At 44.0% G+C, this 20,082-nt stretch overlaps 2 protein-coding genes across 6 annotated transcripts in view; one reads left to right on the top strand and one right to left on the bottom strand.

Moving 5' to 3' along the window:
* Positions 1-605: 605 nt before the first annotated feature.
* Positions 606-18,296, top strand: MCRS1 (microspherule protein 1). Of its 5 annotated transcripts, XM_070937764.1 has the most exons (15): positions 606-688; positions 2,727-2,804; positions 5,063-5,192; positions 7,167-7,305; positions 7,762-7,920; positions 9,007-9,116; positions 11,356-11,464; positions 12,130-12,268; positions 12,363-12,438; positions 12,942-12,970; positions 13,534-13,626; positions 14,603-14,685; positions 15,307-15,394; positions 16,400-16,527; positions 17,353-18,296. In XM_070937764.1, the coding sequence occupies exons 2-15, from the start codon at positions 2,750-2,752 to the stop codon at positions 17,437-17,439; spliced, it is 1,425 nt and encodes a 474-aa protein (XP_070793865.1). In that variant the 5' UTR covers positions 606-688; positions 2,727-2,749; the 3' UTR covers positions 17,440-18,296. The 5 variants fall into 5 exon arrangements, with proteins under 5 accessions (XP_070793865.1, XP_070793866.1, XP_070793869.1 ...); XM_070937765.1 differs by lacking the exon at positions 2,727-2,804; XM_070937768.1 differs by lacking the exon at positions 2,727-2,804 and having other exon boundaries at positions 623-693.
* Positions 18,297-19,095: 799 nt separating this feature from the next.
* Positions 19,096-20,082, bottom strand: part of KCNH3 (potassium voltage-gated channel subfamily H member 3) — an 87,410-nt gene continuing 86,423 nt past the window's right edge. The window contains exon 15 of the mRNA XM_070937763.1: positions 19,096-19,707. Within this exon, the coding sequence (XP_070793864.1) occupies positions 19,096-19,707 (612 nt within the window). The remainder of the gene's footprint in view (positions 19,708-20,082) is intronic.

Below are 20,082 nucleotides of genomic sequence, written 5' to 3'. Positions count from 1 at the left end.
TCCTCTGCAACTAATATTCAGAGACAGAAACAAGAGCTTCTGTTAACAATTGCACATCACTGTCAAACCAAAAGGAGACTGGGGTGGATTTATTTGATCCATTTTATTATAGTGGCTAAGACACTGAGCTTGTGGATCAGAAAGGTCGGCAGTTCGGCGGTTCGAATCCCCAGTATAGGGGATTCGATGCGTGAGCAGGGGGTTGGACTAGATGACCTCCAAGGTCCCTTCCAACTCTGTTACTGTTAAGCAATTCAAGCCACCGTCCTGTCTGCACTCTGTCCATCGTATTTCGTATTTCCTCTACAAGGCTAAGAAAATGGTTTTTTAAATCTAAATGTCTGTGGCAGAGCGAAACCCTCATGCCAATCAGAAGGTGTGCAGGTACATCGGGAAATGAATGACATAAACTGAAATCGCGATGTCGGAAAAACGGTCTTTGTGAGGGCAATGAGTTTTCTACATGTTCTGGATAAACCGAAGCACTGGAACGGTGCCCTTAACCAAGATGGCCGCTTTCCCCACTCGGCTAGGCGACAATTAAACCGGAACTGATCTTTCGCTTGCCTCGTTTTTCCTTTTTTTTTCTTTCCCCGGAAGTTATTGGGATTTTTTCCCTCGCATTTCCGAGATGGACGTCGGAGAGAGGCGGGAGTCGTTGTTGTTGTTATCGTAACGATTGGGAATGGTGAGGTGATGCCGCTACAGCCTTTATATAACATCTTGAGATCTGTTGAGATTAAGTGGAGAGAACAGCTTCGCTTCTTGGTTAGGAAACAAACAAACGAGCGAGGCGGACGGGGGGCGCATGCGCAAAAAGGTGAAGGGCGTAGACCTGCGCAAGCGCCTTGCTTTCGCTCCTTTCTTCCCCCCCCCCTCTTCCTGGGGCGAAATTCTACCACTCGATTCGCTTGGGCTGATTTAATTCGCCTTGTTTGCATGGTTTCATTAATTGTACATCATTCTGCTTTTTCTTTTCTTTTCTTTTTATTGAGGCAGTTGTTTTGTCTTCTTAATACATTGGATCACAAATTCCCATAAGGCCAAACTTCTGGAAGGCATTAAAACTAGGGAAGGCTGTCAAATTTTGAACAAGATTCTTTGCTTTGGGACTTCTGCTTTCATCATACCAGTCCTTTTCTTAACCTGACGTCCTCCCAATGAATTCTTATAATCTTTGATCACAATAGACTCAGGCTTAGAAGAACTTTATTGTCACTTTGAATGTACCCTAGTCGGCATACATTAAAATGAAATTTCGTTGCATACCGCTCTCAAATAAATCGATGTTTGACACATCTGGGAGGGCTCCAGGTTATTAAAGAAGGCTGCACCGAGATAAAAATGGGAGTTACCCAAAACTATTTGAAATTCTGAGCAAAGATGATGACTTAACCATTGTACCACACTATCATATTGACTTGTTTATTTTGTCGTATTTCTTTTAAGTCATGGAATGAAGCAGCGGCTTATGTAGGGCTGGGGTCTGGTATTTCTTCTGATCCAGAATTGGAATAGTGTCATGTTAGTAATTTTACTTTGTACACCGAAAGAGGCAGCTGTGACAGCACTCACAAACCACTTTGGGCCTGAATATTGTATCGTTTTATTCTTGTATTATATTGATTTCCTAGTTTTCTTCTGGGAGTTACAGCAGAGTGGATGGGAGACTATCCAGAAATCTCAGAGTTGTAGAACAATAGGCAACACCAAACTGTTTCTGTATTCCTATCAAGGAAATAACAGGGACAAAGTCAGGAATTGAGCTTGATAGATTTCCTTTTAATTGGCCCAGCAAGTGGCAGCAACTGTTCACTAAATCAATCAACAAATTGATATTGGGATACCAAATAAGCTTAGTGTGGTTAATACTTGGATAGGAAACAAGTGGACTGTCCCAAAAATAAAACAGGAAATTGAAAAAAAATTCCTGGAAGAAGAAAAGTGGCAATTTGCTTTCATACTGTTGTCAACATTCACATATAAACCACTTCATGTATCCATGAAGTCAGCAGGAGTAACTCAAGCGCATCACTCTTTTTCCTTTTAAGAACTCAAGATGGTGTTTGTGGAACACTCTCTCATTTTAATATTACAACAATGAAACCGTGGAAAAAAGTTGAGCTAAAGATAATTATTGGTCCAAAGACAGTTCTAAACTGAGTGTACAGGTAGTTCTTGTTTTGTGACGTTGCATGCAGCATTTGTGAGTGGCCCGCCGCTCGCATGAGTGGAGCAGGGAGTGCCAGCACTCATGCAAGTGGGACTAAGAATCCCAGCACCCATGTGAGTTGGGTTGTGTACGCTGCCAGCCCATTACTCACACGGCCCAGTTGCAAATAGGCCATGGCCCAGTAGTGGTCTTGGCCCACAGGTTGGGGACCCCTGTTCTAAGCAGTTCCTGGTCAGCTGGCAAACAAAAGAGCCTGTAGTACAGTGGACTAACATCTGCTGCTTGCAATTACTGTAAGTTCAAATCTCACCAGGCTCAAGGTTGACTCAGCCTTCCATCCTTTCTAAGGTAGGTAAATTGAGGACCCAGATTGTGGGGGCAATAAGCTGACTTTGTATAAATATATACAAAAAGTATGAAGGCTATTGCTTAACACATTGTAAGCCGCCCTGAGTCTCCGGAGAAGGGCGGCATATAAATTAAAGCAAAAAAAAAAAAAAGATCTAGCTCATTCTTTTCAGTACTTATTCTCCATTGTTTGGCTGCTTTACAGGAACTCCTCAACCTACAACTGCAATGGAGCCTGCCCATCATCATCATCATCATCATCATCATCATTATTATTATGCTGGTGCGTAAGCGCACCAGCGTGCCTACCATCCCTGTCCTACTGTCCCCATTTATTTGTATTCATTTCCCTTGTTCATGTCCATGTTCATATTCATACCTGCTATCTTGTACATGTTTGACAAACTAGTAAAATAATAAATACTCATGGTTGTAAATTGTGACAGTTGTAAAGCGGCTGCTATGGTTAAACAAACACTGTGGTCATTAAGTGGCCAATGGTTCCTACGGGCACAGTTTTGCTGAAAATTGGAAGTAAGGGCGGGTTTTCAGCAGAAACCCTCATAAAACATCATAGAACTGTGGGGTGCTGCAAACAACTTTAAATGCAACTGTGTGGCTGAATGATCAAAGTTCAGTCACATGACTATCAGGGAGGGCCCAACTATCAGACTCCTAGTTGTAAGTAGCCCCAAAGAGGGTCCATTCTAACTTTGAAGGTTGCCAAGCGACCGGTTGTAAGTCAAGGAGTCAAGTCAAGTTAAGTCAAGGAGTACTTGTGCGCTCTCTTGTAATTCCTTTGATATGGGCTGTCTGCTAAAATAAAGCCAGGTCATGGGACACACTTGAAAGTAAATCAAGAAGCCTGTAATTGTGGAGTCTGTCTGGCAAGAACAAAGAATGCTTATCCACAGGAAATATGCCTGTGTAAAGCTTGTAACAATTCTGGATAGTTAGAAAACTGATAAAAGTAACAAAGAGTTAGGCAACTTGCAGACCACAGCTAAAAGTTAGGAATAGAGAAGGCCTGCAGCAAATAAAATGTGTATTAGATAACTCCTGGGGCGTTCATTAGCCAAGGCTTAGAAATAGGGACAGCTAGAGACCTATAGAACAAATTGTAAAATTATTACTAAGATGTTTATTAGATGATATTTCTTATTATCTCACCTTGTCCCGCCTTCTCCTTTAGTGAAAATGTATAAAGCTTTCTTAACCCTTTGTTCTTGGCATTTAGGCCAGGAGCCCTTTTCCTTGGGGTACCCCAATAAAAAGCAATAAAAACCTGCACTTCGTGCCTGGTGTCCTTCATTGGCCTCGACACCAGGCTCAGACCCGAATTGAAACAACAACTTCCTCTCCAGTGAATGTAAACACAAACATCAATTCTCCCCTTGTTAATTATCCCAGTGCCAGGTTGAGCATTCCAAAGGGCAGGAATGGGGGAAAAAAGAGCTGTAAGATTTGCCCTTTTACCTGGCTTCTTTGTGAAAAGAGTTCTGGAGTTGTCTTTGGCTCGCCAGGCTGTTTGGGGTTTTATCCTTTTGACAATGTAAAGCAAAGGAAAGTTGAAATAAAATCGTAAACACAGTCATAAGTGATTTTCATTTAGCAGCCACTTTACCTAATGAGTGAGCCTCTACAACCAATTGTGGTTGCTAAACAAGGACTTCCCGTAGCTGCTCTTGGCAACCAAGCAGAACAATAACCAAAATGCTTATGTCCACTGTTATCTTCCTCAAAAACCGTCATGATGGAAATGCCTTCTATGTAATACTAATTGTAGCAGCATGGCGTATTGCTTAGATTAGAATATTTTCCTCTGAAATCAATAGTAGTATATTCCCAAGCAAAAATATGTTAGAATAAAGGGGGTGCTTATCTTGCTTTTAAGTTATATATACCAAGTACAGGTAGTCCTCGACTTACAACCACCATCACGTCCAACATTTCTGTTGTTAAATGAGACATTTGTTAAGTGAGTTTTGCCCCAGTTTACGTCCTTCCTTGCCACAAGTGAATCACTGCAGTTGATCAGTTAGTAACCCGGTTGTTAAGTGAATCTGGCTTCCCCATTGACTTTGTGTCAGCCCTGGAGGTCATCTTTTTCTTTGGATATTCAGGGCTGCCACACTTAGTGCTGTGGAAATGTCAGAAGGTTGCAAAATGTGATCACATGACCTTGGGGCGCAGCAACCGTCATAAGTATTAATCATTTGCCAAGCGTTTGAATTTTGATCACATCATGGGGATGCTTCAAAGGTCATAAGTATAAAAAATGGTCATAAGTCACTTTTTCAGTGCTGTTGTAACTTTGAATGGTCACTAAATGAATTGTTGTAAGTCGAGGACTACCTGTACACAATTTCTTTTAGACTTCTGAGACTGCTGGTTAGAGACGAACCCATAATCAGCTTGCGCAAAAGTGCTTTCCTTTGCTTCCCTCTGCATCAGCTACCTAATAGACATGGCTGCAACTTGGGATCCAATCACAACTGGTTACCACTAGGCACTGAATCTGTGCTCCTGTCTCTGTGGCAGACACTTTGGATTCCAGACCGATGGCGTCGGGTACAGCTAGCCGCTCCGAAGACGAAGAGTCTCTAGCAGGACAAAAAAGGAGCTCATCGCAAGTATCGGGGGCCATTCCAAAACGACGGAGCTCATCCAGGTATTATGATGGACGTGGTTGGGAAGGAAGGTGATCCAGGAAAAGGAAGACACCTGGGTTTCAAACATAGCTTTATTTTGGAGAGTTGAGAATTTGAAATTTAGAAATACGATGCTTGTTGGAAACGAGGGCTAAGGTATGGTTAAATAGGCTGGATTCTTTTCATATGCAGATGCAATGTAACCATTGTTTTCTGAGGATGTTTAAAAACGGATGGTCGTTTTGAGTAAAACCTATTGAAGTTGCAACTTTTGGAGCAATCACAAAGCATTTTGCTTTCTTTTAATTTGCACCGATGAAGTCAGGAGGTTGGCAACAGACTGTCTAATTGAGCTGTGGTCTCCTGTTGGTTTTCCAGCCAAACATAGCAGTTTCCCTTGGTATTCCTTTAATTGAGAGAAAAGGATGGAATCTTGGGAATCATAAACCATACCAGAAGTGACCATATTTGTTATCTTCTTGAACATAAAATGAGCCGTGGTGGCACAGGGGTTAGAATGCAGTATTGCAGGCTAATTCTGCCCATTGCCAGCAGTTCAATTCTCGCCGGTTCAAGGTTGACTCAGCCTTCCATCTTTCCAAGGTTGATAAAATGAGGACCCAGATTGTTGGGGGCAATAGGCTGACTCTTTAAACCGCTTAGAGAGGGCTGTAAAGCACTGTGAAGCGGTATATAAGTCTTAAGTGCTATTGCTATAAAAACAAAGAGAATAATTGTGTTCTTGCTGATTAGAAAACAGTATTTGATTTTTCTTCAGTACATTTCATGGGGTCAAATGGCCCTAGATGCTACTGCCCTAAGGAACAAGATCTATTCTTGTGGAATTGCATATAAATTAATAAAATATGTCTCAAACATTTTGTCTACAGAGACACGTTGATGTACTGCATTTAAGTCCCTCAGAGCATTTTATCCCATATCCCGTGCAGATTCTTAACCACAGCTAATAGCTTTCCCATGATTAAATGTATTGTTTTAACCTGAAACAGTCACTACTTCCAGTCAGCACTAACCAGAATTTTACACCAACAATTAATCTTAGTCTCAAGTTCTTATTAAAGCTAACTGGAAATAACGGCTGCTTCTTAATTACTGCAAAAATAACAGTAAAATCATTGCATGCAGTTTGCATATTAATCAGCCAAGTGACCGAGGATAATTGTGCAAATGTGCCCCCCCCCCAGGTACAATTGTTAAAATGTTGGTTGACCTATTATGACTAATTATGCCCTATGCACGTATAGTTTAGACTTTTCTTAAAAGACTTGGTCCACAATTCTGTTAATTAATCTGTTAATTGCGGGTTATTATGGGGGCGACATGGCGCTCCCATGTAACACCTCTCCTGCGTGAACTGCACTGGCTCCCAGTGGTCTTCCGTGTGCGCTTCAACGTATTGGTTCTCATCTTTAAAGTGCTCCATGGCTTAGGGCCCGGGTATTTACGAGACCACCTTCTGCCACCGATAACCTCCCACCGACCAGTACGCTCCCACAGAGAGGGGCTCCTCAGGATGCCATCGGCCAAGCAATGTTGACTGACGACCCCCAGGGGGAGAGCCTTCTCTGTGGGGGCACCCGCCCTCTGGAATGAGTTACCCCCGGAATACGACTGATCCCGGACCTCCGTACTTTCCGTCGAGCTTTGAAGACCTTCCTATTTCAGCAAACTGGGCTGGCTTAAAATTTTAATGGGTTATTTTATGGGCAAAGGGTTTTAAATTTTGGGAAGCCAATTTGATTTAATTCTGTTTTAATTCATCTTAATTTTTATATTGTATGTATTTTAATCTTGGCTGTTCACCGCCCTGAGTCCTTCGGGAGAAGGGCGGAATACAAATTTACTAAACCTTAATAAACCTAAGTGAAAGAATGTCCACTGAAGTCACCCATGACTCCCTGTTGTTAAAGAAAGTAGTGAAGGGGGTAGCTGTTTCCTTGAGATTACGGCAATGCGGATGTTCCCCATTCTAGGTTCATCAAGCGGAAGAAATTTGATGATGAGCTGGTAGAAAGCAGCCTTGCCAAATCATCCAGCCGGGCCAAAGGCCCCAGCGGGGTGGAGCCGGGACGCTGCTCTGGCAGTGAGCCATCTTCTAGTGAAAAGAAGAAAGTGAGTCAGTGACTGATCTGCATCATTGTGTTTTGCTGGGAGAGGGCCTTCAGAAATCCTCTTATTGTTCTCCATGCCGCACACAAAGACACTTTTACCGTAAATATAACTATGACTCTTTTATTAAATCCACATTCCAGTACAAAATATCAGAAATAATGGTGCCCAACCTTTTAGTTGTTGTTTTTTTTCTCATTCATTTGTAAGTCTGACTGGCAGTTTCTTTAGAAGCGGCTTCTTTTGTTTCTCTGTAACTGACGATATGTCCTAAAAGCTGGGCTGGTTTGAAATCCTCTTTCATGGGGATTTGTCAATCCTGCCAGGCAAAGTTAGATTCCTGTGTCCTTGTAGGAAAACAGGAATCCAAGGGCTTCCACTTCCTGGTTGCCTTCTGAATTGAAGGCCCGCAGAAGACTCTTTGAGTAGACGAAATAATCTTCCCCTCTGCCTCTTCAGGTGTCCAAGTCCATCTCAACCCCTGTCATTCCAAGCCCTGCTCCAAATCCCAGCCTCACCAAACGGATGAAGAAGAGCAAGCAACCCTTGCAGGTCACCAAGGATTTGGGCCGCTGGAAACCCACCGATGATCTGCTGCTGATCAATGCTGTGCTTCAGGTAGTGGAATGAACTTATGGTTAGAGAACACAGGTTCCAGATGTTTATTCACTATGGCTCAGAAAGGCTATTTAAATCCTTTGGATGCCAAGAAAACTAGAATAGTTTACTTGAGACTCCTAAGCAGTTCTCTTCCAAATATGTCTGGAGACCATTCTCACCCTCTTCCTGAATCTTTTTAATGTGTGCCTGTACCAGTTAGAACAGGTACTCCTCAACTTACAATCAGTTGCTTAGCAACCAAAGCTATGATGGACCTCCCCTCCCCAGGTCCAACGGGTAACCACATGTTGGATGCTCGGCAGCTGGCCTGCATTGACTGCCATTTGCAGTGTCTGGTGGTCACATAATTGCATTTTACCATGTTTTTTCCAATACCCGGCACTTACTTCCGGTTTTCAGCAAAAACACTCCATAGCAAACAATGGGTTCGCTTTAGGACTGCCGCATTCACCTTACGGCTGCCACATTTGCTTAACAACAACGATGGGAGGCACCATTATGCTAGTAAGTCGAGGACTATCTGTAGAACCAGTATTGAAGCTGATTGGCCAGTGGCCTGACTCAGTCCACCATAGCTGCAGAAGTATATTGATTTTCTAGAAACATCCATTCCTCCCCAGCAATTTTTTGTAATCAGTTTTTGATTGCTTTATCCTTCAGTGGGTTGTGTTCCATTTAAGCTCAAAGTGTTGGAAACCAATACAGTTGCTCCTTCCTTCCTTCCTTCCTTCCTCCCTCCCTCCTTCCCTCTTTCTTCCTTCCTTTCTTTCTTTCTTTCTTTCTTTCTTTCTTTCTTTCTTTCTTTCTTTCTTCCTTTCTTCCTTCCTTCCTTCCTTCCTTCCTTCCTTCCTTCCTTCCTTCCTTCCTTCCTTCCTTCCTTCCTTCCTTTCCTTCCTTCCCTCCCTCCCTCCCTCCCTCCCTCCCTCCTTTCTTTCCCTCCCTCCCTCTTTTCTTTCTCTCTCTCTCTCTCTCTCTCTCTCTCTCTCTCTCTCTCTCTCTCTCTCTCTCTCTCTCTCTCCTTGCCCCAAACCTTACTGTTTTGCCCACCCTAGAACTGAGACCTCTTTTTCTTTCTCTCTGAAGACCAATGATCTGACCTCTGTGCACCTGGGCGTGAAGTTCAGCTGTCGCTTTAATTTGCGAGAAATCCAGGAGCGGTGGTACGCACTCCTCTATGATCCTGTGATTTCCAAGTAAGTTTGGTCATATTCACACAACCCTTATTCTCAAAAGGAGAGGACAGAGCTGTGGTGAAGGCTCCCACTCTCTTGTTTCCAAAATTAGGCAGGTGGCACCCTGAGCCACTACCAATGGGGACTAAAAGCGGATCACTCTTAGGGGAGACAAACATCCTGGTATGCTGAAAGACAAATGTGTGTTGGTCTAGTTTCCAGAGAACTTTCATTTGTGGAGATCTTATATGTCAGGGGTCCCCAGCCCCCGGTTTGTGGTCCGGTACCAGCCCGTGGCCTGTTGGGAGGGGGGCCATGCAAGCAGTGGGCAAGCAGCCAATCCCATGAGTGTGTGAAGCTCCATTTGTGCAAGTAGTGGGCACGGATGTGAAACCATCCCCCTTCCCCTTTACTGCCGGTCTGCGGAGGCAAAAATATTGGGTACCGCTGCTATGTGTTCTTATTTGGAAGTGAATTGTTTTGACTTAATGGGACCTACTTTCAAGCAGAGCCTTGGAATGAAGGGTTATGTGTGGCCATGTATGTGGCAAGGTATATATTAGGTCTCTCTGCCACCCTTATTATATGGAAGTGATTGCCTGGCGAGGGATTTCCCCATTCCTTTCAGTATAGTTGGTACTGCTACTCCTTTAGTTTCTCTTGGTAGGAAAGAGAACCCCTGAAACACCAGTGAGATTCATTGAGTCTTATGTGGGGAAGAATGATTGGGGTCCCCACCCTTTCTCCCGTTTTATGTGCAGTTTCACAGCTATTGAGAGGCAGTGTTGACTCTCATGACAGTCGATAGGGAGAATAGATGACAAAGAGATGCGACTGCACATGTGTCATCGCTTGGGTGTCATTTCAGCTTGCTGCAGGTGCCATTGCCAACCCGAGATCTTTTCTTCCATACCACAGGGGTGTGATCTGACTGCTCGATCCGATTCTTGCAAATTGGATCAAGCAATTAAATTTTCCTCTTTCTTTGAGGAAGAAGCAAGCTCAGTGTGTTCCAGCCGAGGAGAAAATAAAGCGTCTCCAGCAGCAGGCCTGGTCTGCTTGCACCAGCACCCTTACTGTCCCTTCTCCTGCTGGCTGCTTCCTTTGCAACCATGGCTCCTGCTGCTGCATGGCTGTGTCATCTGGTTCCCCACTAGGCAGAGTGTCGAAGACAATCCAGGAGGCTAGTCAAGCTGGAAGCAGAAAAAAAGCTGAGACGGAACTGGTTGTTTTCATTGAAACTTCTCATTTCCTGGTTTAGATAACATTCCTGCATGTAGTTCATCCATTTCTCCCATAGTTCTTATGTGACAGAGATAGCACACGATGTAGTAAAAGCAGAACGTGGATTTTACTACATCGTTGATGGCCTGATAGAACCACGGGTGGAAGAAACATGAAAGTAGCACAGATTCCAGATTTCCAGAGGGTTAAAACAAAGTAGTCCAGCTTAAATATTGATGCAGTTAATGTTTGTTCTAAATAAGCGTGTCTTCATAGTGGAGATGAATAATGATTCCTGATCATTGTAAGAGATATTTTGATGTTCTACTTCCCAGTCCATATTTTATTTACCTTTTCTTAAGTAAAGAAGGTTTTTCTAACCATGTGGCACTAAAGACTGGAATCCTACCAGTAGAAAAATAATAAAATTGTTAAACATGACTGAGAGGGGAGATGGCTTTAAGTTGAGAGAATTAGTTTCTAGTTCATCAGTGCTGGAATTAATGTGAAACATTTATTCTGACATCTCCAACTATTCCTGAAATGGTCATCTTGCATTTCTTTGGATATGCAAATGTCAGGATAGCTTTCTAAAGCATGAAAAATCCTGACAGACCTCCATCGAAAAAGACAGGATGCATATATCAACTACTTGGGACTTTTTGCAATTTTGTTGCTTGTATCCTTACGATTTATATTGATATTGTTTCCTGATTGCTTATTTGTACCCTATGACTATCATTAAGTGTTGTACCTTATGATTCTTGATGAATGTATCTTTTTTTTTATGTACACTGAGAACATATGCACCAAGACAAATTCCTTGTGTGTCCAATCACATTTGGCCAATAAAAATTCTATTCTATTCTTGGGACTTTATTGAATCTGTTTTCATATTAATGAAGAGAGAGATTCAGTTTACAGCCTTGTTTTTCATTCTTTCGTTCTTTCTACTGGAGACGCTTGGAAAGACAACAATCCCACTGTGTCAGTGAAGCCAATGAATTTTTGGTTCATTTGTCTTCATTCTCTACAGGCTGTCTTGCCAAGCAATGAGGCAACTGCATCCTGAAGCCATTGCATCTATGCAGAGCAAAGTGCTTTTCAGCAAAGCAGAGGAACAGCTCCTAAGCAAAGTGGGATCGGTAAGGAGCAATAAACCTGGATGTCACACTCCCAGCCTGACACAAAGCAAACTTGGGTTTCTGAGAGCCCTTTAGTATCAGTCTTTAAGTTCTGCTTTTTCCCCTTATAACTCATAGCAGTTTCCTTTTCTCAGTGCTCAGAAAAGCTTTTTCTGAGAGTTGTTCTTTGTTTCTTCAGTTAATACAGATAGTATAATAGACCAGGTTAGAGCCATTTTAGAGTTGGTGCCATTGCAAACCATAATGCGATGGACTTTCAGAAAATCTGAAGTTAGCAAATGCATCGCACAACCAGGCTTGAGGTAAACTTAAACCTGATTAGCAATAGCAAAAGCACTTAGACTTATATACTGCTTCACAGTGCTTTACAGCCCTCTGTAAGCGGTTTACAGAGTCTGCCTATTGCCCCCCACAATCTGAGTCCTCGTTTTACCGACTATGGAAGGATGGAAGGCTGAGTCAACCTTGAGCCGGTCAGGATCGACCTGCCAAACTGCAGTCAGCCAGCAGTCAGCAGAAGTAGCCTGCAGTACTGCATTCTAACCACTGCACCATCACGGCTCTATTAAGATCCTTTGTAGTAAAAAAATGTATAATAATAACAGTAAACACCACTGTGTGTAATGAGAACTCCTCCTCTCACTCCCTTTCTGCTGTTCGTCTAGACCAGTCAACCTAATCTGGATACATTCCAAGATCTGCTGCACAAACACCCAGAGATTTTCTACCCTTCCCGCACTGCTAAAGTCTTGCAGACACATTGGCAGCTCATGAAGCAGTACTACCTCCTGGACGATCAAACAGGTAAGGCCGTCTGCTGATTCCTTGGCTGAGGCTGAGGCTGAGGCTGAAGCTGGGATCTGAATTCTAAACTACCCTTGTGTCCTCTTCTCTGCAGTGCAGCCACTGCCCAAAGGAGACCAGGTGCTCAACTTCTCAGATGCTGAAGACATGATAGATGACAGCAAGCTGAAGTAAGTGAGAAGCTAGTAGATTCCACCCCTACCCACCTTTTAGCCGTAGAGCATTGTGCCACCGATGCAGCTGGGCTGACTTGGGGGGTGGGCAAACATTCCTTCAGTGTTTAGAGTGACAATTTGAAGCCACTCCTGTTCCCTTCCACAGCAGACAGATTGAATGCCCAGGAATTGTGTCACAATAGAGCTTAGATCTGATGACAGTTACTGACTAGCTTTTACAGTGCCTTTCAGTTCCATTCATTCTTCAGCCAACATCCTGCCTGTCCTGGGGAACTCCAGCTGGAAATGCTTAGCTGCTTGCTTTTTGAAGTTGTCTACGTTGCACCAGTGGCAGAATCTTAATCTGACCCAAGATGCATACATATTTTTAAATATGAAATTTCAATAGAATAGAAGCAAATGCCAAACTGATCCTGGAGTAATCAGTGGGCAGTCTATGATCTGCTTAACCTTCTGTGTTCTCTTTTTTTCTCTACCCTTTTCCCCTTTCCCTACAGAGATGTACGAGATGAAGTGTTGGAACATGGTAAGTTAGATTTGCTTTGATAACGTGAAGCTACGTATGGACCGAAACAAAGCTTCCTCTTCAGATGGCTGTGTTTATGCATTATCGGCTTTGTGTGGTTTTCTGTTTGGTCAAAACACTGGGAAATACTAATGCAAAAGGATTAGAATCTGTGTTGGAAAGCTGTGGAAGACAAGTAGGGCTGAACTTTACTTGCTTGATGTCTAAGGAAACAGGGCTACAGGGCCTTCCACCTCCTTTTGGTAAGAACCTCTGAAGTCAGAAGCCTGACAGCAGCAGAGCCAAAAGAAGGAAGAACCTTGTTGGAGAGACATGAGAGCTTAAAATGCTAGGATTCTTCAATTGATTTTTGCCATGTTTTTGAGCCTTTCCTTGGCTTTGGTGCAGAAAAGGGAAGAAAAAGCTGCCAAGATTGAATGGTGGTAGGAAATCTAAGGAAGGGAATTTGAAGAAAAAAAAAAAAAAACCACCAGAATTTCTAGGAAATGATGTATACCTTTATTATAAAATAATGCCATTGCATTTCTCTATTAAACATGTGGTTGCTATCTTCCTCCTCGCAGAACTGACTGTTGCAGACCGTAGGCAGAAGCGTGAGATTCGGCAGCTAGAGCAAGAGCTACACAAATGGCAAGTGCTGGTGGATAGTATAACAGGTGAGAAAAGTCTGCAGAGGCCTCTTGTAGTGGAAAGAGCGACCAGAGAATCTTGGAAGGACGTAGATGGAAGCCAGGCTTGGAAACGGGAGTGGTATAAATCAGGAGTCCCCAACCTCTGGCCTGTGGACCGGTACTGGTCTGCGGCCTGTTGAGAACTGGTCCGCGCAAGCGGGTGAGCATGTAGGTGTTGCAGTCTGTCGGCCACCAGTCCCTCCACCAGCCGAATCAGAAGAGGAAGAGGCGTGGGAGTCAGGGCCGGCATCAAGGCAATCTGAGAGCTCTGAGGGGGAAGGGGGAATGGAGCTGGCAGAGAGAGAGACAGAGGCGGAGCCTGGACCATCCCTCAGCCCTCAGATGGAGAGTCAACAGCCCCCAGGTCCAGAGGTGACTGATGAGGAAGAGGAGGAACAGCTGGGTCCAGTGCCGGACGCGTGGATGCGCAGAAGACAGAGGAGAGGAGAGCAGTGGAAATCCATGGGCCGAACCTTGGGAAGGAAGAGCCAGCGCTGCTAGCGAAGCCTCACCCTAGCTCTGGGGATAAAAGGCAGGGGGCGGAGATGAATAGATGTGGCAGACAACTATTCATCTTTTGGACGGAGGGACTTATTAGCCTGCGGAGAGAGTGAAACTTTTGGCCGGGGCTGCTGGCACTCCTAATTAAAGGAATCTTTGAGTTAACTTCAGAGGGTTTGTCGTGTTTGGGGAGCTGGGTCAGAACAGTAATGCTCCATTTGCACATGCAAGGGATTTGGTTGTGCACACAAAATCATCCCCTCTCACCCCCACTGCCGGTCCGTGGAGCCGGAAAGGTTTGGGACCGCTGATATAAATAACACCCAAGCACGATTTATTTATTTATTAAACTTAGATGCCAAAGGCAACCCTAGGCACTTCGCTCTTGCCAAGCTTGCTACTGGTCAGCTCCATTTTCCAAAACCTTGCTAGTCTGTTTTTTTTTTTTTTCCCCTCCTAGGGATGAGCTCCCCTGATTTTGATAACCAGACCTTGGCGGTGCTGCGTGGACGGATGGTGCGCTACCTCATGCGCTCCCGGGAGGTGAGTTCTGTCTTTCATTCAGCCGTGCCCAAAACTAAGGAGGTGAACTCCTTATTGCCAGCTTGGATCATGGAGAGGAAGTTGAATCATTTTTCAACAACGCAAATCAAGTGCCACAATCAAGCTGCATTTGATTTTGAGGTACATGGCGTATTTGTGTGTTTTGAAAGGTCGAAGACTCTGGGCTATTTCAGTGAGAACATTTTGATAGAAGAACAGTTTTTAATTCAAGAGATACTGGTATTTTTTTATTCTCTTTCCAGACAGTGGAAGATAACACTGTACTGGCACTGGAGTGGAGAATGATTATTGGTTTCTGATTTCCATTACCTTTTCTGTTACTCCATTAGTATCTATGTAATTTACTTTGTGACAAAATGACAACCTGAGAACCCATGTTAAAGTGCAATTTTCAATCCGGTGATGAACTTCACTTCTTTTTTTCCACTTATCTTTGCTTGCCTCCATGCCATCATGTGGTCTTTTAGAAAAGTCAGCATTTGCAAAATCAAAAACAATGTACTGTGTCAGTTCACCTGATTCATTTTGATCGCTGAAGCCGGCAAAGCCCTGACCGCTTTGATACGCAAAGTGAATTCTTTATCTAATTTCCTTTTCTAGATCACGCTTGGCAGAGCCACCAAAGACAATCAGATTGATGTAGATCTGGCACTGGAAGGCCCTGCTTGGAAAATCTCCCGCAAACAAGGTACTGGAAGTGATTCTTGCCTCTGAATTACTGAGAAAAAAAGATATTTTGTTGGGCAAGATGTGTACAGCCATGGTTAAGAAAGCATTACTATGAGGAACCAGATCCCAGAGTATTGTTTCTGGTTCCTGATACACTGGCTTCACAGTGTGAGATGCCTGAGATTTTTTTTTTTTTTTTTTTTGGCTAGGAGAAACAGCTGGCTTTAAAATGTGAAAGTAGGGCAAAAGTAAGATGCTGTTTGTTATTCTAATGACCCTATGAAATGTTTCAGGCATTAGGTGAAATTCTATGGACCCTAGCCAGCTCTGTGGTTTTTCTCATATATTTACTATCAGCATGTAAAAAGTACATACAGGTAGTCCTCGATTTACAACTAATTGAGCATGGAATTGCCGTTGTAAATTGAGGCATGACTTGAGCTGATTTTTTTTGGGCAGTTGTTAAGCGAATGCCCTAGTCATTAAGTGAACACCGTGACTAAGCAAATCGGTTTAATCCAATGGGCATTTTTTTGTCAGAAACTGGAAGTAAAACGTTACAAACTGGCAACGGCATCAAAAACCGCAGTCACATGACCACGGGATGCTACAGAAAGGCCAGGAAGGTGAGCCGATTGCCAAGAGCCCAAAATGCAATCACATGACTGTGGGTGGGTGGGTGGGTACGTGGGTGTGCATCCGTCGTAACGTTGAAATCGGGTCGTAAGTAGCTTTTGAGAAAGTGGGGTGTTATAACTTTGAAAGTCAAGGACTACCTGTATTCAGTGGCCATTCATCAGGCCGCACAGTTTGAGAACCTTCTCTGGGTGGGAGATCGGCTCTTTAACTTTTGAAGATAACCGTTCCTCAAGAAAGGTCAACATGTTCTTTAAAGGCAGTGGCTGGCATGATGGCCGTGGCCTAAATTCATGTGGCTTAGGACCCAGTGACATTCCATTGCGGCTTCGTTCTCTTCCTCCTGGGAATGTCCAAGTCACTGTAATCTCTTCCTAAATACACCTAGGTGTCATCAAGCTGAAGAACAACGGGGACTTTTTCTTGGCCAACGAAGGTCGACGGCCCATTTATGTTGATGGACGGCCAGTGCTTTGTGGCAGCAAGTGGAAACTCAGCAATAACTCCGTGGTTGAGGTGAGCAGGGGCCGGCTGTGCTTCATAGCAGAAAGAGTTTGACTTAGATATTGTCTTATATTCTTATTCTAGTTGTGTTTTCTTTTTAGAGATGGGAAGACTGGGAATTTAGAGCCCAGATTAAATTAAAATAACATTTCTTACTAATTGATGCTGAATCTCTCTTTTTTATTCTTGTGTTATTTTTTAATTTGGTTTTGTGGACTTAACTATACCAAAGCATGGAGAACTTTAAATTGGCTACTGTTCTGCTTTACCTGTGTATTTTTTAAACACAGGTACTGTGTTTATTGTTGTTTCCCTGAAAATAAGACCCTGTCTTATATTTTTTTGAACCCTGAAATAAGCGGTTGGCCTTATTGCCATGCGCTCAAAAGCCCGGTTGGGCTTATTATCAGGGGATGCTTATTTTGAGGAAAACAGGGTAGAATTCCTTGAAGTGGCCAGAATATAAATATTGCTGTAAATTTAGTAATAATAGCCAGGGCAAATTACCAGTGGGCCTACACTACGGTGACAGCCTATCTGCACGGACTCAGTTGAGCCCAGATGCTGTCAGCTTTCATGAGTGTGGCACCTTCAGAGGGGTTGGGATTGCAGCTCTCCAATGGGGAGGCTGCCTTAAATGGAGGGCTGGCTCATAATAAGAGCCTGGCCAGGAAGGAAGACACATAAGTCACTTTAGCTCTAGTTAGCTGCCATTGCAGATCTCCACACTGGTAGAAAAACTTTTCAAGGTGGCTCATGTCTTAATTGGGTGCAAAAGCAGAATATATACGAACAAACTGATTCGATTCTCTTCTCCCTCCCTTCCTCTTTTTCCAGATTGCCAGTTTGCGCTTTGTTTTCCTCATCAACCAAGATCTGATTGCTCTTATCAAGGCAGAAGCTGCCAAAATTGCCCAGCCCTGAGGCTTGGATCAAACCAAAGGAACACCCCTGTCGCCGCCCCTCCTTCCTCCAGCAGGGACTGCTATTTTCTTTGCTGCTTGATGCAGCTTCCTCTGGTTTGCCTCCTTTGAGGTTAGGATACAAAGCAATCCTGGGTCTTTTTTTTTTTTTTTTTTTTTAGCATACAGGAACTCTGTTTCGTGCGTGCACACACACAGCCACCGGAGAGAGAAGGGGTGGGTGGGGGTAGAGATACTCGGGCTTAAACACAGCCCTTTGGCTAACAGAAGCCCTTTGCTGAGTATCCTGGGCTGTGTGAGAAACGGCTAACTGCCTCTACCGACTCTTGTGCTTCACTCTCTTTGGGACAGAGTGACGAAATTTTTCAGGACTGGATGTGGGGAGAGCCAATGTCAAGTTAATATAAGAGTTGTTGGTCCTCTCGTTCTGCACTGTGTTAGTGCCATTTCTAGATGTCAGTTTTTCAGGTACCATCCACTAGAATCTCAGTTCCTTGGGTATGAAAAAAAGGAACGATTTATTCCATATAAGGTTGGTTTTAAAAATAGAGGTCCATCTGTTCCTATCTGTTCACGTGGTACAATATTACTATTTAACAGGGGTGTTGACAGACTAATGAACTATTTTAGATTTTGGCACTTGCCTCCTAAGTGCAAGCACATCCTTGCCTGTAAGTAACTGCATGGTAGAATAAGTTTACCAGAGTGTTGTCAGTCATAGTTTGATTGTTTGGGATTTTAAAAAGCAATGGCAAAAATGGAAGTAAACCTAATTATTTAAAATGCAGCCTTTGCCTTGCTAGCTTTTAAAAAAAATATCTAACTTTTGTCTCCATTAAAATTTCTGATGCAACAGTGCTGACTGGCTAGTGGCCTCCGTTGAAGTGGCAGTGAAGTTTACTGCAGAATCTCCTTTTTGGTATATTTTACAACAGAAGTTTGTGGTTTTCATTTAACTGTTGGTAGTGGTTCTACATACCATGATTTAGAATGGGAAAGGTTGCTCACGAGCCTCGTAAGGACAACGTCTGAGCAACAGCAGTTCATAAATTAAACAGTCAGCGTTCAAAACATACTTTTTATTTTATAAAAAGGGTGCCCAGCATCACGCTTACACAGGGCTGGGCAAAGTCTTGGACCTGCCTTCCCATTCAAAAAATTACATGCTCAGAGGGAGTTTCCACTCCAAGTCCACTCGCTATCCCCACAGTAATGCCTAACAATCCAGCTGCCTGAAGGAAGAGTATCGAAAATTGAATCTTGTACAAATATGGGTACGTTTGCATATTTCAAGCTGTGACGCATGGATGTATTCCCTAGCCCATATAACCACTCAGATGGCCCAGGTTTTGGCTTTTGATAGTAGAAACTCTTACAGCAGCTTGCAGTTTTCTGCTTTTGCCGAGGCAAAAGGGGCCTTACTGTTCCATCGTGTTTCGTGGTGTTTGCTGTCTTTTTCTTCTATCTCCATCGTGACAACAATTGCAACTCTCTCTCAACCTTGGAAGAGCTGATTGTAACCTTTCTCTGTTGTGTTCTCTGTCCCCTAACGTGGGAGAGCATCCGGTTCCATAAAACAAGGGCTAATCCTTGATATTCCCAGGACAGAAAAAATCCCAGTGCCTGATCTTTGTGTAATCAGTTGTGCTCAGCACACTCATATCCCCGTCCCTTCTTCCTCTATCCAGCAGGGCCCACTGGAGGTAGAACCATCATCCCCAGCACCAATCAGCACCATCTCAAGGCTGGAGGAATCACAGTCTTGAGTCCTAGAAGGTTTGGTTTCGGGAGAGCTTCTATGGTACGCTGGATCTGTGGCGGAGCAAGCTTGGGGCAGAGAGCTCTCTCTTTGGCTCAGGTTTGGCATTGGAGTGTTGTTCCCTTGGTCCTTGGGGCCATGACCAGAGGGTGAAAGCACTCCCGCCTCAGAATCCCTTGCTCGGCGTCCCAGGGTCCAAAATGTGCCAGGCCAGGGTGAGCTTTGCCCAGCTGGAGGGGCCCACATCCACTGAACTTTGCCACAGGCTCCGTTAGGGCATGGTGCTGGCGGTGGACTGTGGGAGCAGAAAGCTGGTGAAAGTCCTGTGTCAACCCGGAGGGGGCTCAGCAGAGGCGTTGTAGGAGCATCTGGATGGGGGAAAGACCCACAGGCAGAAGGGTCGGCTTGCTGCTGGGCTGATGTCTGGGAGAGAAGGAAGAGCTGGACAGCCTGGCGCAGAGAGTACAGGCCTTCCCGCATTTGCTGAACTTGCCCGGAGAGCTCAGCCACCTGGGAAATGAGGCAAGGGAAATGAGGTCATTGGCTTGCCTTTCTTCTTAGACAGGAGCCCTCCCTGCTTACAAAATCGCTTCGTAACTACTGCATTGCATAAAATCTTTCCTAGGGGTGAGGTAACTTTTGGCAGTAGATCAGTCGGTTTCTGGAAACTCCGGAAACCAGTTGGGAAGAAAAGGAGGAATGTGTATACTTTTTCTCACTCCCATTTTTGGCCATTGAACGGTTTGATTTTGGATGGGGGTGGGGGGATTCTTTTTTCCCCCCATCCAGAACAATATTGATAGGATGAACACACACTTTTCAAACACTTTGAGCTATGATATGGCAGAAGAGAAAATAAAAGCTCTTGTTCGCTCAGATGAGAGT

The sequence above is a fragment of the Pituophis catenifer genome, unplaced genomic scaffold (genome assembly GCF_029215685.1).
Source record: "Pituophis catenifer annectens isolate HBS135680 unplaced genomic scaffold, rPitCat1.0.hap2 SCAF_2, whole genome shotgun sequence".
NCBI lineage: Eukaryota > Metazoa > Chordata > Lepidosauria > Squamata > Colubridae > Pituophis > Pituophis catenifer.
Note: the sequence above shows the minus strand (reverse complement) of the source record. Positions and strands in the feature narration are given on the sequence as shown.